This window comes from Eucyclogobius newberryi, unplaced genomic scaffold (assembly GCF_026437365.1).
Source record: "Eucyclogobius newberryi isolate DKJ021-1_F unplaced genomic scaffold, fEucNew1.0.hap1 SCAF_10, whole genome shotgun sequence".
Lineage (NCBI taxonomy): Eukaryota > Metazoa > Chordata > Actinopteri > Gobiiformes > Gobiidae > Eucyclogobius > Eucyclogobius newberryi.
The window spans coordinates 10982020-11001254 of NW_027315724.1; the positions used below are offsets into that span (position 1 = coordinate 10982020).

At 39.8% G+C, this 19235-nt stretch overlaps 1 protein-coding gene across 2 annotated transcripts in view; it reads left to right on the plus strand.

Annotated features, from left to right (window-relative positions):
- LOC140373919 (LHFPL tetraspan subfamily member 6 protein) overlaps nucleotides 1–19235 on the plus strand; it is a 287086-nt gene continuing 267851 nt past the window's right edge. For both annotated transcript variants that reach the window (XM_072460670.1, XM_072460662.1), the window contains exons 1-2: nucleotides 1–290; nucleotides 2433–2930. In XM_072460670.1, coding sequence (XP_072316771.1) covers nucleotides 2546–2930 — 385 coding nt within the window. In that variant the 5' untranslated portion in view covers nucleotides 1–290; nucleotides 2433–2545. The remainder of the gene's footprint in view (nucleotides 291–2432; nucleotides 2931–19235) is intronic.

Genomic DNA, 19235 nt, shown 5'->3' on the forward strand with positions numbered 1-19235 from the left:
CTCCGCGTCCTGACGGAGGAATGTGTGGAAGGCAGTCCGGTTAGCGCACGTTTCCTCACCGTTCGAGACTATACATTAACCTACACGTTTTCTACACGTAAAAAAGAAGAAGAAGGACGCCTTTTGTGGACCGCTGTTACTTGTGTGAATAATTGTTACCGGACGTTGTTTGGTTCTTCGTGGAAAAACTTTGCAGAAAAGGGGGACGCGCGCACAATCAGCTGGAGCCCGCAGATGGAAAGGGGAGACTCGGCGTAGTAGTGCTGCGAATTGCGGAGCTCTTCCGACATGTAAGTGGGGTTTTTCCGGTTGGTTTTCACGCTCTGTGCTCGCGTTTACTATAGCGCGAGCTCGGCGGTTAAAAAGCGTGCTCCTTGTCTTTATATCGATAAATCACTACGGTATTTAGCTGCTCCGGCTGGAAAGACGCGTGGTGCCCGTGCAGAAGGGCCAGTTTGGGGTGACAGGAGCCGAACTAAATGAAATTACTTCTTCATACTTTAATTGTTTTACTTTTCATTACCACGTTTTTATCTTTATTATATTGTGATATCACATTCATTTCCCTCATGGATCAATAAAGTTTGTCTTGTTCAGACTTTAAATTACATGCTCTTGCCTCGAACGTTCCACAGTTTGGCATTACCCATTGGCTGTCTATCTCGAGACAAGCAGATGACGCCATAGGATCAAGTTACAGGTCAGATCTGTGGGAAGGTGAGCCCTCTCGCAGTGAGCAAGTATGTTTTTCAGTTTGTTTTAAGCAATAAAAGCATACAAAACAAGATATTTACTGCCATACTGTGGAACATTCCAATATAACATCACTAAATGGAAGCAGGTAAAGCTTAAATGTTGAAATGTTACATAGTGCACTTTTAATATTTTCGTGATGTTCTAAATATAGCCAATGCGAAGGTGACAGAAACAGTTGACTTGCAGCTAACTTAACTTAGATTACATAGATGGATGTTTATTTAGTACCTTAACTACTATGCTTTTGAATATGTTACTACAACCTTATTACATGGTGTTTACTATAGACTACTGCAGGGGTTCCCAAACTTCTCTGTCCAGGATCCCCAACATATCCATCCAAACAACCTGTGGGACCCCCACTGCAAAATAAAACTGTAATAATTTGCAAAAGCTGCATTTAAAGTAACATTTTTAAATGGCTATTTGTTGTTGACTTAAATTGACTAGCATTTATCGTGCAGCTATTTGAACAGAACACTATACATTGAATGAGAACTTTTGCAGACAGGAGGAGTTAAAGGAGAGGTGCGTCTTTTCCCCATTAAAATTCTTTACACACATACATTAAGCTCAAACATCCTACAGTAAAAGTCTCCACTGTCAAAAGGCCTAACCCCCTGACCTAACAAGCAAACAAACAATCCCCCGCTTTCAGCATGCGGCAATTAAGCCAAATTTACTCCAGCAACATTATGGACGAGATAGTGGAGAGGGACGTGTCAGCTAGGCATCTATCTTAAAAACCTCTTGAGTGCAGTTAAAAGATGTATGTTGAGTATGTATTTGTGGTTGTTTCTACCTAACACGTGATTGACTGGAACTTTAAAGATAAATGATAAAAAAAATGCACTTCATTAATTCAAAGTTTTCTGATTCTATTATCAAATTAGATTACTGTAATACTACTGGACTCCCGTATCCACATGTTAGGGCTGAAAAATCAAAACAACTATCGATATAATCATCAACTAATTTAATATTCTAAAAATCGTTATTTAGACTATACAAAGACATCAAAACACGCTGTGTGTTCTTCTAGACAGAGCAGAAATGGCCTCAAGAAATATGTAAAAGTTGTGTTTTTTATTAAAAAAAACATTGTTTGTTGTTGTAGATACTGTTGTAGATATGTTGAGAAGTGGCATCTCTTTATTATAATCTTGGTTAAATTTAGCAGAAATGTCATATTGACACATTTTCAGGATCTAAATAATGATCATCTAATGAATAATAGAAGAATAATCGCCATATTGATTACCAAAATAATTGTTATTTGCTGACTGAACAAATGTAAACACTGTAAAAATTTTACCATAATTTGAAAATAAGTAACAATATTTTATTTTCTAGTAATTACTTAGTTCTACAGCTGGGCAATATGGAAAAAAATATGATATTGATCTTGATTTTCAATTCAATTTTATTTGGTCTTTCCAAAAACTCCTCCAAAGTCTGACCTCTGCTCCAAACCACATATTTTTACTTCAGATGATCAACTGTGGACCTCTCGATTAAAAAAAAACACTCCCAAATAACTGACGATTTCACATGGCTCAATCTCGATATGTCGATCTTTCGATTAATTTCCCAGCCCTTCTTCCATTGAATTCAATTTAATACTTAGTCACACTTTCCCTCGGTTCTTTAACATTTCTTCTTTCTATTTGTGGCAGGGACCCCGAGACCCTGAGAAGGTGAAGTCTGCTGCCTGCTGTCACACACTACTCCATTTACGCCATTTTGGATATTTCTACTTCAATACCCTGTGAATTGTAAACTGTCCACCATGGCCTCCAGTCTGACCTGCACTGGAGTTATTTGGGCCCTCTTGTCTTTGCTCTGCGCCGCCGCCTCTTGCGTGGGTTTCTTTATGCCCTACTGGCTCTTGGGCACCCAGATGGATAAGCCGGTTTCCTTCGGGACGTTCCGTAGGTGCTCTTACCCGGTTCGCGATGAGGAGAGGCAGGCCACGGTGATGCTGGAGCAGTGCGGGAGATACGCCACCTTCAACGGCATTCCCAGCCTGGAGTGGAGGATCTGTACGGTGGTGACGGGGGTGGGCTGCGGACTGCTGCTGCTGGTGGCCCTCACGGCGCTCATGGGATGCTGTATCTCCGACCTGATCTCGCGCACCATCGGCCGAGTGGCGGGAGGCATCCAGTTTGTGGGAGGTGAGGCTACAGTTGACACATTCGGAGCGCTGTCTGTGTGAAGTTTGGGCAAATGTGGTGCTAAATGAGCTGTGGATTTGATTTTAGATGGCAAGGTTATTTTTGAATTGTGTTGTTTATGCAGTTTCAGTCATTTTAACTTATTTCCCATATGTTTATGTTGAGACTATGGTGACATGGGAAAGAAAATACACTAGTATCAGCCAATTTGATAGAAAGTTAACTTAACTTAATATTATAACCTATGTATTTACTGTAAAGAAGAGTCGTGTTTTTGAAGTCGTAATTTCTCAGCAGTTAAAGTTAAACGTTGTAGCTGTCCTATTAAGTGAAGATTGGTCTTTTTAAGATTAGTGTTAAAAGCGTCATTATATTGTGTGTGTCAGTGTAATCCCTAATTCGTCCAGGAGTGTTCCATTGTAGAAAAAATATTCAGTTGCAGTCATCTGTATTGGGTGTATTGTAGTTGTTACATCACATCAGCAAATGCAGAATTACACTAGAGCCGGTTTAACCTTGAGCTTGTCCTGAATGGTGACATGTAAATGATGAATTAATTGATGGATGTGTGATTTTATTGGAAATAAATTTGTCAAAAGGAACTCAAAATAATATCAATGTAGTTATTGCATATTAAAGGTTGAATGGACGATTTTTTTGGCCCAAATCTGAGTCTTATTTCCTCGTGGCGTGGACTGCCGATTAAGTCTTAGTCCTGCCACGTATCAATCATAAAATGCACCTACCGCAGCCTACCGTCCCCACGTTTCCGCGTGTCTAAGCGCATTGATCTATCATAATATATCCCTCAGTGTACGGGACAAAATGAAGACGGAGAAAGACTGTTCGAGCTGACTCAGAAGAAGACGGAAATCTACGGGAGACGAGAGATGCGATGTGATCCTTCGCGCTAATAAACAAACGCACGTGTGTGTTGTATCAGTCCACACGGGGGAGTGTGCATGCGCACTTCCGCCTGCGTTCTCAAATCGCCGAAAAATCGTCCATTGCGCCTTTAACCAAATGAGAAAAAGGTCAGATGTCCCTGAATATATATATATATTAGTCCATAAACATTTCTCCTTTCTCCTTCTCCATCCTTTGCTTAACTGAATTATTGAATTTCAAATAACAAGAGACTGCTACTGCCATCATCACAGTAAAAAAAGAGCAGATGGGAAAATATAACAAATTGCATTTCTTTTGTTCAGAATTTTTTAGGGGAGGACCCCAAACCCCCCTTCATCTATTCATCTGTTAGACATGACCTTGGTGTCTCGTACTTCCCTTATTTTCCAGTGTTAGTAGTGCAACCTTAGACCTACAATTCCATCGACAAGAGAAGAAAGTGTGTTCAACTCTAAATAAGTCAGTATGTGTTCAAATATTTTTGGTGATCTATACATCAAAATATAGTGTTTGTGCCTTGTTGTGCAATTCGTTTTCAATCTTTGTGAACTTTGGGTTTAGCCTTGGACTAAATATTTATTATAAAAACTGGTAATGTCTATGATTCTGATTCTGTGTTTACAAAACTAAAAATGTCCTGGAAAAGTAATTTCATTTTTCCCACTTCTTTCACATTGTTGAAGTAATCCCTCATTCGTCTAGGAGTGTTCTATGGTAGAAAAAGATTCAGTTGTAGTCATCTGGACTCTGTTTTTAGGAGAAAAGAAACATTTCAACACCCATCCGAGACGCATTCTCAATCTGACCCTCCAACTAACCCCCTTTGTTTACTATTAGCCCTTTAATGGGCTATCAACCTTTTATTGTAGTTAGGAACGAGGGAGAGAAAGCCACGCAGATTGAGAATGACTCTTGGATGAGTGTCGAAACGTTTAGTTTTTCCTAAAAATAGAGTCCTGATGACTACAACTGAATCGTCTTTCACATTGTGCTTTCTTAAAAGTTTGGCTGTTTATTACCTTTTGAGTTGGAAAGAACTGGAACCCAAAGTAGTTGTTTTACTGTGTAAACGTATGTCTTACTCATACAATGTGAAGTAAGCTGTTCTCTCTTGCAAGTAAGAATCCCATTTGCGGGTGCTTAATCATCCTTAGAAGGCAATTGTCCAAATTCAAAAACAAAGCTCTTGGATTTTACAATGTTATTAACTTCTAAATTGGATTTTTGGGTTTCATCAGTCAAACTCCAAATCCACAAACAATCCAAGAGCTTGAAACATTTTCCCATCATCTGCTGCTCGTCTGTGTCAAAGTGAAACCTGTGGGATGTTGGCAGAGCGAAGCAGTTGTTTCCCTGGATTCAGATCAGTGCAGGAAATGAAAAGTCTCCCGGTGAGATGCTGAGCGCGCTGTTCCCTTAATGACTTGGGATCAGTTTACAAATCTGCTCTTTGTTAGGGGTTCCTGTTGGAGTGATTGCATTTCCATTCAAGGGGAAAAACCTTACTAGGAGGAGATGAAAAACATTTACTTTGAAAGCTTGGAGTAGGTATTGGAGGTATCAAATTTTTACGGATACGTTTTCGAGTCATTCACTTTTTGCGTTGTCCTTGAAGTTAAACCAATGGCAAAAAATATCACATGATTATCAAGAAAATCCCATTTTTGTTTCACTTTTTCCCACCGCCTTCTGCTGGCAACATTAAGAATTGATGCATTTTGAAATGACAGATGAGCAGCATGGCTATTTAGAACTTGACACTAAGAGATTTGCTTGATGATTTGTTGTATTTATTCTAGTTGCTCTCCTCAACCTTCTGTCTACTCTGATTTGAACAAATCTATGTATCTTTCTGCACTACATTGATGAAAACCTCTTGGTCTTTCATGTTTGCTTACAAAAACAGGCTTGAAATCCACATGGCAGCAGTATTGTTTATGCTTGCGTTTGTATGTTCTTGGGACATGAGGTCTGAGGGTAGACTTTGGATTCTGCAAGCTGCTATTGCAATTGCATCTCTCTTATTAACTGTAGAGAGAAGAGGGGAAAAAGTTTACTCACATTTCTGTGGCTTACCGCTCTGCTATTTACAATCCCCCTTCACTGGATTCTTTAAAAGTGATGTGACAGTTGAGCAGGTTGCTGGCAGATTTGTCAAAAGCTGGCAGGGTTTTTTTTTTTCACAGGGATAAATCTCAAACAGGACCACCAAGTATGCAGCATGTCCTAGTTCTAAAGGGCTTAGCTCCTTAGAAACATCAGTTTTAATGATGTGGAATTTGGCGGGCGATATTAAGACGACGACTTGCTAGGTGCTTTATTCCGAAGTGTGCACTTTTATGTACCGTAAGCTCAAAACATCATACATTACAGAAAGCGGCTATTTTTGGTTAAAGGAATTAAAAAAAAAAAGGTTGTCTGTCTCATGCTTGTGATTTCAAATTTTTTTGTACGGCTCAGAAATTCATCCGGAAAAGGTGTTGCTATGTGAGGTAAAGGAGTACAAAGCAAGGGGCAGATCTTTTCAATTGGAATACCGGTGAGCCGAAGGGCAGGGATGGCTCTGAAGGGGTAATTGGTAGTGACACAATTGGGAAGTGCAGTCGGTTGTCGGGCATATTGTCCTATGTCATTTACAAAGAGCAGAGGGCTGAAATGTGGAGGAGCGGAGAGAAAGAGGGAAAAGTACCTGATGAATGGGTTCACCAGAGACACGGGGGTTTGGAGAGAGAGACAGCCCCCTGCTGGGATTGAGACAGAGAATAAAGTCATTTCCATATGGGATTTGAAGTTACGAAATCCCCGCAAGACTTTGATCATGGCTGTCAAATAGGTTCCTGCAAAAACGAATAAAGGAGGTCATGAAATATGTTTTGTGTTGGTGAAGGGGTTTAGTCTGTTATTCCATTTACATTACTGTACATTACATTCTGGGTTGAACGTTAGCTCACAAACCAGAAGGCAAACCTGATTCTGTTGTCGTCCCGTTTGGCTATCAAATTTTGTTATGCAACTCTTGTGTTTGAGATGCCATTTGAATAAAATAAAAATATTATTTTTGCACCAGGAGCGGTGGTCGGCTGTAGCTGGGTTTGGCTCGTGGGCCCCTGGTGGAGATGTCTGCCTTATCTCACCCCTGGTGTCCTCTGGCTGCAGGCGATACTCTACTCCTCTGATGGTGCTTTCTCAACTGGTTCATCTGCCCCCAGCCTCATGTATCTTAGTGTTTGTGGGTGTGCTTGTAGCACTGTCGGTGTGCAGGATGTTGGGGTTTTGAATTGAGAGGTCCACAGCCAGACAATTGTCTGTCATGAAAAACACGTGGATTGAAACAGCAGTCAGACTTTGGAGGACGAAATTAGATTCAAAGTCTGTTTGGTTCATGTTCATGAAATCATGACTAAAAGCCCCTAATTACTAATTGTTTTCTGAAAAGACTAAATTAAATTGAATCAAAAAATTGCATAGTTGGGTCCATTGGCAAAGAACCTCATCCACACAAGACTTCTTCAATCACACATGGCTGGTTGTGAAAAGAAGGGTATCATATTTACAACATAATGATATCAATTATTTGTAAAAAGAACTTGAAAAAAATTCTTATTTTTCATATCCAGCACAGATATATTGTAAAAGCAGCAATTGGGGTCAAAATGAGACCGCTGAGTGCATCTAATTATAAAGCTTTTTTTTTTTTTATCATCTGAGAACCAGAAATTAGCACTGGTGCACTGTTAGCATGCTAGTTGTTGTTAGCAGCGGCATGATGGCAATGAACATGCTTATAGAGTAGGAATGCAAGGTGAAGGTGAAGAAAACGTCTACTCTGGACTGCTGTTAATTGTTTAAGGCGAACTATTTCTGTTTTTGATTATTTTAAGCCGGGGAAAATAAGGCAGGGCGTCTTTAAAAGGACCCAAACTAGTCCCTAAATAGAAGACGTGTGAGAGTGTAACAAACTGCACTGTTCCAGTCCAGTCACATGCATTTACAACATGCAAAAGAGCACTCTATGTTTCATGCCAGCTCCTCTCTCTTTACACTGGCACTAGCCCTATTGTCGGAGGCTAATGAAGAGTGTCTTAGCCTTTGAGCTGCCACCAGTAAAACATCCACATTATAATATATCCCCCAGTAATTCATCTCAATCCCTCCGACTCTATGGACTTATCAGGAGCTTCATCTCATTAGACCAATCGAGTGGAGGGAGAAAAAATACTTTGGAACAATAACCGTTTTTGTCCCCAGTTGTTTACCTGCTACAGTTAATTGTCAATGGCAGAGGTCCAAAACGTCTTGCCTGGGCCCGTTTCGCTCTAAAAATAAAAGCGTTGTTTGCCATCACATCCCAGGCTGCAAATTGTTGGCCCATGTTTATGCATCAGTGCCGTCTCCAAAGGATTGTGTCACGGGCGAGCAACTTCACACATTGAAAGATTCTTGACTCGGATTTGGTTGTTAGGGGTTTTCATTGGCCCCCCGTCGAGCTCTGGGCTTCGTTCTTGCCCTCATTGGTGCCTCAAGTGGAGCGGCCTGCTGTGGGGAGAAAGTTATTTAACGTTTGTTTTCCACACTGGTGATATAAGGAATTGCATGTGCCAGTGTCTGCCCGTGGGCGCGATCACCAACTGTCCAACCTGGAGAGCTGTTGGAGTGTTTAAATATGTGTCTTACGGTCAAATTGACTAGAAGAGTGGTATTTGAGTGACACTTTATAATAATGACTGACACTTTGACAAGCTGTATACTTGTTTATTTACATGACTCCGAGCAAAGTTTCACTGTGTTCTTTTTCAAAATATATGTCTTAAATGAAGGATCAGGACCACACTTGTGAGTCTTGAAAACACATATTGTATACAACTGTAGAATAAATTCATATAGTTAGGGGTGTCAAGATTATTCGGTTAATCAATAATGTTGATTATTCAGGTCACAATAGAATCGTAAGATCCAAAAAATAATAATTGTGGCAATCTTAGAAGCAAATTTAAGTATTTTGTGTTCAAAATACAGCCCCAAAATAGATCTAAATTTAAATAACTTTATTTTATTTGGCTGTTTTTGTCACATTTAACTTGAATTAAATCACAAACTTGGGGAACAGTAACATGTCAGACCACGGGAATGAAAGATAATTAAAGATTTCTCTGTTGTTTGCTCACAGTCTCAGTAATAATAATAATCGGTAAATCGCTAATTGTTACCGGGCAAGTTTTAGAGGTGCCGTCAACAGAAAGACGTAAAACACAATATTAATAATAATAATAATAATGTAAAATTGTATTAAAGTAAGCCACTCTATAATACACAGGAGATACAGTCCTAGAAACATTTGAAGGAGACATGTGAGTTAAACATGAGATGATGACATGTGCACGGGCAGATTCATGCAGCACAGAAGACAAGACACTTAAGTTTCACAACGTTCATCTGGCACTCGGGATATCTTCTCTAGTGAGTACAACTTTTTCTGGATTTAAAGGCGCAATGAACGATTTTTCGGCGATTTGAGAACGCAGGCGGAAGTGCGCATGCGCACTCCCCCGTGCGGACTGATACAACACACACGTGCGTTTGTTTATTAGCGCGACAGATCGCATCGTATCTCTCGTCTCCCGTAGATTTCCGTCTTCTTCTGAGTCAGCTCGAACAGTCTTTCTCCATCTTCATTTTGTCCCGTACACTGAGTGAACTATATTATGATAGATCCATGCGCTTAGACACGCGGAAACGTGGGGACGAGCCACACGCAGCTGCAGGTGAGCGGTAGGTGCGTTTTATGATTGATACGTGGCAGGACTAATCGGCAGTCCACGCCACGAGGAAATAAGACTCAGATTTGTGCCAAAAAAATCGTCCATTCAACCTTTAAGCCAGAGTTGTATATTTGGGACATTCTCTTCTGGTGAGGGCTTTGCTGTTCCAGATGTTCCAGCTCCTGACGGAGAGAACAGACTGTCCAAAAGCACTACGTCACAGTCACCTCTAACCGCAGAACTCATGACTGAACTCATGATTTACAATACCCTTATTTTTAGTGTTGTACTGAAACTTCAAACCCAAATTCAATATCAAGGAGATGAATTAAACAAATTAACATTTAACAAGACGATCTCCTGCATGCATAAGGTCATGATTTCCTACTTTTATGGCTTCAAAGACCCACAAAGGCCTCGAATGAACTGTTTCATATCCTACTTCTCACTTCCATAAGATATGCACTTTCCAATATTTTGAAAGCTGCCTTATGTGGATAGCGCTTGGCTCTCTCTGACCTGGTTTAGATAGTACTTACACACTTCATAATAGCTGAGGGCTCAGACCTGGCCCAGATGTTATGGTTTGTGTTGGATGTTAAAAAACTTGATGGATACAGCCAGAAAAGCAGTGCCGCCTGTAAGAGAATATTATATGTGTTAATAAGCAGCTGCCAAGCCAAACTTCTGACTAAATCTGGGAATCATTTTGAGACTGGGACGTGTGAGATGTGTGCTAGGACGTACCAGGAGGGGACAAGAACGTGTCAGCTTGTACCTGATAAAGGCTTTTTTTGCAGTAGGGTCTTAATTACATTTTTGTCTCAATACATGAGTCATGATTTTGATATAATTTCGAGTTTGTCGGGCCTCAGAGGAGTTGTTAATTTGCAAAATGAAACAGAACTTTTCAATAAATTACAATTGGCATTAGGTAATTAAGTCAGGAGTTTGGTGTTTATTTAGTTTAATGATTAGACTATAGCTCTGAATTTTGTATAATTGGGAAACAACTTTTACTTCACCTTCAGACCTTTCCATTTTATGCTTTTTACTTTGCATTTTATTTTGCTAATTTATTAAACTATAAGTCTGTACTCATCCTCAGTTGCAGCTCAAAGCTAAAAAGTTACATACTGTGTGCCTTTAAAGAAAGACAATATTACCAGCATCAATGAGAAAAGTTTAACAGCATATTGTGCCTTGGCTTGGTCCACATACAATCCTGTTTTATAGTTTTAAATAAGATCAACTTTTGACCTGTACCCAAGCATTTGATTTTTTAAAAATAATTTTAAATAGGTTTGAATGTGTATACGGTTTAACATTTGTATTCATATTTCTAACTATTTCAGTCTTAAATCAAACTTGTGTTAGTGGCCCAGTGGGTTTGTACTGTTGTGTGTAAGGAAAGGCATCCGGGATAAAAAAAAAAAACAACTGAAGCCACTGTGGTGACCTTGGCTCTAATGATAAAGGGAGATGCCCAGCAGAAGACCCTTTAAGTACTAAAACTGTGTTTAATTAGTGCCTCGGAAATGTTGTTTTAGCCCATTGGGAATGTCAACCTGAATAAAATGATTGTTGCTCCTGCAGTCACAGCTCCAAGGGAAACATTTCATAAGAAACAGTTTAACAGCAGTGTCCTTGAAAGCATCAGCAAAAGACAAGCTATGGACGGCTGTGATTCTCATTAAACAAGTGTGTCATGAGAAGACTTTACACCACACTGTCCTTGTGATCTACATTCCTCTGGTGATTGTTTAAAAAAAGGCATTACAGCTCAGGCTTTTTGTGCTAAGTTAGAAAAGAGCTGCTTTGTAAACAGTGATGTTATTGCCAAAAATATGAATACGTGTTAGCAAACAAGATATGAATTGCAAAACAATGTAAAAAAAATAAAACATTATTTCAGTCGAGACCTTGATAGTCTGTCCCTGTCAGCCATTTCCTTGTTATTGCTTATTTGCTGCTGCAAGTACATTCCAGAGGTATCCACCAATCAATTCCATTGTTGGTGTTTTTTGTCCAACATACATGGTTTTAAAGTCAAACTGTAGTGCATCTGTTATCTATTTTTCAGTATTTATGAAATACTTTTTTTTTGCTATTTTCCACTTTTCATCAGTTACACTTTTCAACATCTGTGGCTTGGAACTTTGAGATAGCTGGAAATTTAGTTTGTTTTACATTGATGGATGAAACTGGAGCAACTTATTTTATTTATTACAGCTAGATATTTAAAAACAATTGTTATTTTCCATCTTTGCCTCTTTGTATAGGTTATGATTGTCTATCCTCCATTCAACAAAGACCAATAACTCATTATTGACAACACAGTGATCTAATAATCATGAGAATAATGACTTTATTATTTATTATTATTATTATTCAAGAAAAACACAATTCATATATACAGACAAAGACTAGAATACATAAAATAAATTAAAAGATACATAAATAAAAGAGGGAAAAAAGGGGGGGAAGAAGAAGAAAAAAATACAAGACAAGACGTGGCTAGACAAACGACAGGTTTATTAAAATTTAAAATGCTAATTTAGGAAAAGTAAGGCATCCAAGAGAAAATAGATAAATCATAATCATAAAATTTAAAAAAACAATTCAGTGGAACAAATATTGAAGAGTAGAAAAAATTATATATTTAGTGGCTAGCTTTTGAATCCACCCAGGTCAAACCAAAACTAGAAAGTTTGGGTAAGCAGTTGACACTTTAATGCTCTTTGCAAGGCCTTTTGAAATTAAACAAATGAACGTTAGGTTTCAATGAGCACTAAGTCGCAGCATATGAATCCACATTAATCCCTTTGGTCTGAACAAAGCACATGTTTGCAGTTGGAACAATGTGACGCTTTAGTTCCTCAGTTGTGTGCTCAGGCTTGTTGGCTGAGCTGGTTGACTACTTCCATGGCAGCTCTGGCCTAAACCGCGTTACATAGAAGATCTCAAATAATTGGCAGCATGGTCTCATGGGAAAGCGTCTCTATTTCGTTTTCTGGTTGATTGGCCGTGTTTACACCTCTGTACCAACCTGGCCTGGAGCGTCAGGAAATGGACGAAAGGAAGTCCTGGAGAGGAAACACATGGACAAATGTGACACTTTGAGTAGCTCATGTTACACCAGGCTGTTACGACAAGGATTTTTTTTTTACCTAACCTTACGTAAGCTTTGGTGAAATGGCTGGAAATTGGGTATGTAGATATCATGGAACTTCCATATTTCTTTTGGCAACAGTGCACCACCCACATAGTAATTTAATTTTAGTTAGTTTAATTAAGTTTATATGCCGGATGCCCTATCTTTCGTTTAGGCAGTGTGGATGAAGATGACATGCACTTCAGTTAAAGGTTGAATGGACAATTTTTTTGACCCAAATCAAGTCTTATTTCCTCGTGGCGTGGACTGCCAATTAGTCCTGCCACGTATCAATCATAAAACGCACCTACCGCTCACCTGCAGCCGCGTGCGGGCTCGTCCCCTCGAGCAGCACGTTTCCGTGTGTCTAAGCGCATGGATCTATCATAATATAGTTCCCTCAGTGTACGGGACAAAATGAAGACGGAGAAAGACAGTTCGAGCTGACTCACAAGAAAACGGAAATCTACGGGAGACGAGAGATGCGATGCGATCCGTCACGCTAATAAACAAACGCACGTGTTAAGTGGTAGCCATGGTCATAGCCACTTATTGTACATAAGTGAGCTTTCTATTGTTTTTTGCTCTAGCTGCACACTGTGTTAGATTAAAGACTATTTAAAGTTATTTATCTAGTTCTTCATTGCCTGTATCTATTCTCCTGCTGCTCTTGAACTGTGCGCTGTGACACTGGAATTCATTGTGGAACAAATAAAGGTTCTCTACGGGCCAAAAAAATCTTTGAAAAAGAAAGAAAAGAAGACTAATAGCAGATCTTATTGCAATCGTTTTAGAAACAATTACTTAAAATTTGTAGTAGCTTTGTTATAATACTGAAATTTACAACTCAAAGCATAGGAATAGGCTTGATACTTGATACTAATTTTAATACTACAATGAATATACAATATAGTAGTGCAAGGGGGATATGGGGATAAAAACCGTTCAAAGAGCTCATCCCTGTCAGAATCTGTAATTTTTTGTGAAATCCTCATATCATTATTCTCTATTTAATGCAGCTTTTCCCTTCTACATCTCCTATTATTTAGCCTCTGTAAGGCTCTGAGGGAGTGACAGATGGATTTAGGCTTTTCCAGACAAGAACTGGAATAATTGATTGATTGATTGATTGATTGATTGATTGATTTAACCAATCACAGTGATGTGTAAACTTTCAAAATGAGCAAACACTTGATTTACTTCTTGAAGGCAAAAGAAAAATATAAAACTGGGAATCAATTGTAATCTGGCTCCAATGAAATTGTATTACAATATAACACAAAATAATAGTACTTTCTGCATGTTGCCATGCGTTCTTTTTTTTAAACTCTTCAGGAAAGTAACTTTTTTCAGTATCAATACTTGCTCAAATGAATACTTATTTTCAATACTAATTTTAGTATTGATTAGGTCACATTTTGGATACTACGACTACAAATAAATACACAGTAATGATAAATAAACATTTGTTTATCATTGTTTATCAGAAGAGTTTTGGGATCGTAAATGAAATCAACCCACTTCAATATTGTAGAAAAGGCATGTTTACAATGTCTTACATTCTCAAATTGGGCACTGAAAAAAATCAGGCTAGTGCTCTTGTTACGTGAGGCAACAGAAAAAGTCATGCGTTAATTATGTATGAATCCTCCTGTCTAGTCTCCTCACTTTCAAACACCATTGTGAAGTCTAGTCTATTGTTCCCTGACTTGACCTGCGATTCCAGACATGCTGCGTGCTGACGATGCATTGTCCAGGTCAGGCCAAATTAGATTCGCAGCATGTTCCCGGCACTGTGTCCGAAGGTTACGGTCAATGACGGTCACGAGCGACACATTCAAAGACATGTAAATGAGCGACACATGGCCTGCCACTGCGGCTTCCATATTGCTGCCAAGGGCCATTTGGCAGTGTCGCCCTGTATGGAGAGTCATACCAGCCCCGGCCGGGAGCTTTGTCCTTGTACGCGTCGGCATTGTAGAGTCCCCGCCAGCTGGAACCCTGCCTCCATCCCCCTCCGGAGAACTCATATTCAACGAAAATGAATTCATACGAAGGTTGGGATGAAGAGCTCAGGTTGTCGGGTGAAAATTCTGTCTGGCACCGTCTCCCTCGACAGTGGTTTTAAAATAACGGTGTCGGATCACGGGGCATTTCTGGGGCTTCAGTTAAAGATTCCCCATGGTTTCACCTCTCCAAATTTGTATTCTCTCCATCTCGCATGCCCTGTCAGTTTGATCTGATGATGATAGACTACGCGGCTGCAAAAAAGCCAAACTGAAATCCAATCTGATACCTCCCTGGGCCATATGTTTGAGTGGGGCCATTTCACTACTGGACATGGCGTAATGGTTTTTAAAGAATGCCACGATGCTCTTCACGGCTTATGTTTCCGGCCGCTTGATGGCCTGTAAAGTGGACGTAGCTTCCTCCGGGTTGATTGATCACCTAAAGTGCAGGACCACTCGTGCTGTACAACTGTAATGTGCCCGTTCAGCCCTTTAGCTATTTTTCGCCATGCGCCTAGCCCTCGGAGCCCCCGCCAATGTCACCACAAGAGGGTTGGGAAGAGGGGAGCAGCCAAAGGGAGCTTGTGCACCACAGGGTACAGTCTATTTTCACCAGCACTTTTATTCTGTCAGCACTGCCAGAGTCAAATTGATGAAGTGCCATGGAAGTAAATAGGAACCATAGGTCAAGGGTGTTTAGCTAGCTCGCTTTTAAATTAAATTAAATTAAATTAAATTAAATCACACAATGAATTGAAATGTGATATATACGTTTTTTTGACAAGTTTGTCTTCTCTACGTTGAGAGAGGGAGGGATCTGAAGAAGATCTCAGCTGCTAAGGCACAAGACACAATTTACACATTTGTATCAAAGCTCAGTTGCACATGTAGGACAAATGGTATTCTGCTGGGCCAGATCACTGCCAACCCATCTTTACTCATAACATTCAAAAAGGAAAAAAATAACGCTAATAAACTAAATGTGACAAAGACTTAATGACATTTTTTCAGAACTTACTGAAAGTTACTGAAGCACAAAACACCCACCCACATTTGTACTAGGCACATTCTACTTTCAAATGTCAGCTCTTCATATCCAAGCTTCTTATTACATTCATGCGATGGCTGTCATTTCATTAATATTCTTGAGACCTCTCAAAATTATGAGTCTTCAAAGGTGTTTATGTTGAGAACCACAATGATGTTGGCAGATTCAAGACTGAATATACGGGAGACTTGTTTTTTTTTGCAGCAATATGTCGATAATTTGTAGCTACACCTAAACACTGCTTGTGCTAACCCATCTGCTCTAGTGCTAATTGCTATTCTGGACCTTAAAGCAATTCCATCGGTTTGTAATAGGCCTTGTGTTTTGCATGGCCAATTAGATTAGATTCAACTTGACTTGTACAAAAGTTCAGTGCAATGAAATGCAGTTTAACATACAACCAGAAGTTCAATGAAGAAAGTACCCAGTTACACATAATATCATAATAATGGTAAAAGTGTGGCATGCTATAGTTATATGAGCAAGTATTATTAAAATGTTCCTATACACTAGCAAATCGGTCAGGGAAATGTTCATTATTGTGCCGAGATTGAAACATAAAAGTGAAATGCATAAACAACCACTTAACTAACATACTTGAGGTTGGATCACAAATCGCCCTAGTCCATTTAACACTGTCTGCCCTATATACACTCCAACCCCTCCTGTTTTAGGTTACTCTGTATCATTTTCACTGCTCCCAGTCGTTTTCACACTTGTTCCACCTTGTGCCTGCACTCCTCTTTCTGACCACCCCTCCGTGTCCATCCATTCTCCTCCCTCATCGTCTTCTTTGCCGTCCACCAAATAAAAGCGACCAGGCCACTGACCCAGAGTAGAGCAGACTTCACGCACTTCGGCAGTAATGGGGGGGGGAAAAACAGCAGCAGCATCAGGCAGGAAAGGAGACAAACAGGGCGGAAAGCTCAGCACAGACATGGATTTAGATGTGTCAAACAGGAAGTCTGGTGAACCGGCACTCAGACGGGAGAGTTATTTCAGTCGGTTTCGATGTTAAGTCATTGTTTTCTCTGCCACAGTTGCTGCCGCGCCGCGTATTAGGTTGCTCCTGCTGTAGCCCTTTCCAGCAAGCGTGTCTCGTGTCTCTGCCTCCGTGCTTTGCATTTAATGGAAGCCTTAGAAGCGAGGAGGAAACGTGACAGCTGAAGGAAATGGCCTAAACCTGCTAAATTAATTCAGCAGCAGCAGCAATGATACGGTTTGTTGGCGGATTGATCGCCTTGACAGACGGCCAATCGACAAGCAGCAATTTGAATAGTCAGTCAATAGTGGGAGTATTAATCAAGCCAGGCGTCACTGAACTTCACTTTAGAATTGTTCAAAGGCTCGTTCCGCTGACTTTTGATTTGATCGAACAAAAGACTTCTCAGTTTTTGTGCATTATTCATGAACAAAGTTGTGTAGGCAAATGCAAAAATGATGAAAGTTGCAATTTTACACTCAGGAGTCTTGGGTTTTTTTCTTGATGATGACATAGCTCCCCATGTCCTGGTTTATTGCTCAGTGGGGGCAACCGTAAAGATATTGTGAACACTCATCACGACCTTGCTGTTTACTCTTAAAGCAGTAAATAAGCGTATATGGACAAATGCGCAACAGATGGCCCTGGCGGCATTGACCAGCATCACCAATTACATGCTTATGGAAAGGTCGCACCGGATGTCAATGGAACCAGGCGGTGCTTTGGTGAGCGGAGCATTAGTCACTCGTACAGGAGTCATGGAAAGAACAGGTCCCATCAAAGTAATGAGAAGTTGAACGTAGCCACAATGTGTGAGTAAGACCGAATTTAGACAAAACAACTGTTGCGGTTTTGACTAAGAACGCGACATGTACTGAAACAATGTTGAACAGGTCTGGCTTTTCATGGACATACATACTTGGGAAATGACAAATAGTCAACCACAAAAGACTAGCTAATAATACGTTTCAAGTGGGATAAAAGCATAATTGTTGCTCTGGATAACTAGATGATTGAAGATTTTAATTGAAAGCAAAAAGAAAGAATATTATCTGATACTGATTCTCATAAGCCTTATTTGCTCCAGTCAAGTATCTTTCATTATTTGAACATGATGAGAGCAGATGCCTATGTTTCTCAAAGATGAAAACCTGTTTACCGGTAGTTTTTTTCCTTGAAAAGACCTAAAATGTGCAATTAGTATTATTTTTTATAACAAATCAGAGAACAAAAAACACAGAACATGACACAAACAAAATGTTCCATATTGTCCAACGTTTAGATCCTTCTCAGTGATGTCACATGTTGTGTGTTCTGACAGCTGGAACCCCATCCCCACTATCAGTAACAGCTGTTTCTCCTCTAGAGCTGAGGACAAATTTTTATCCCAATTTCCCTCTGATTTTCAGTCGTGCATAGTCACTCTCAGTCATCATTAGTTGAAGTCATTTGCAGTTACAAATTTGGTCATGTGGAGAAGGTACAACTGGAATCAAAAAGTGTGGAGACTTCCGCACACACAGAGCCCAGCAGCCAATGAAAAGGAGCGGAGAAGACACTGGGAACAGCATCTGGGCTAAAACTTTCGATTTTCATCTATTCAGAAGACAGAGATGCAACATTAGGAAACAGTGCCCCAGTGTGTTTGCTCTCATCAACAGTCGCACTTCCCAGGCAGACGAGATGAGTTTCAGGCGAAAAAGCTACCTGTATCAGCCGAGCAGACACTGTTGCAGCTGTGCATGTTTTTGCCACCCGTGAACATCTCTTACATACAAGTCATGTGATCAGTGACAACAGGTGAGAATGGTCTATATTTTATTTCTAAAGTCTGTCAAATTCAAATTGAGTGCAAAGGTCACTTTTTCCACTTTTCGATTGTCAGTTATAAGTTGTGTCCAGTCTTGATTGATGGCTCAGTTTGTGCCATCCCTTTTTTGCGATAGTGTTTTCCCTGCAGACTTAAGTATGCTACAAAGACATTTATCATGTCCATGACAGATGTTTTGAGGCCCAGATACTGTACATAGTTCTGAAGGTAAGCTGGATGCCTATACTGAAAACATCCTGCAGTGCTTTATTAATCTAAAAAATATGTTTTTAATAGATGAATTGGCTAAATCTGGGCTGTATAGGCCAATGGACCATATGTACGGAGTCAGATACTTAAAACTAACTCTGATGCTATCAATATCTATCATAGTTTTTCACCATCTGGCTATATACAGTTTAAATCATAGTTGTAAATTGACGGTTAATTGTAAAATTATATTAAAGTTTTCAAATACTGTAGTCTGAAAAGCTTTTGGCCACTCTGATCTAATATGGGCTTCACGCTGAATAAAACACAAACGGAGCAAGACTGGAGCGGACCACTTTTCCACCTCATACCACAGTTCAACTAGAGGAAAGCTTTTGTGGACAGATATTATTGCAAAAACATT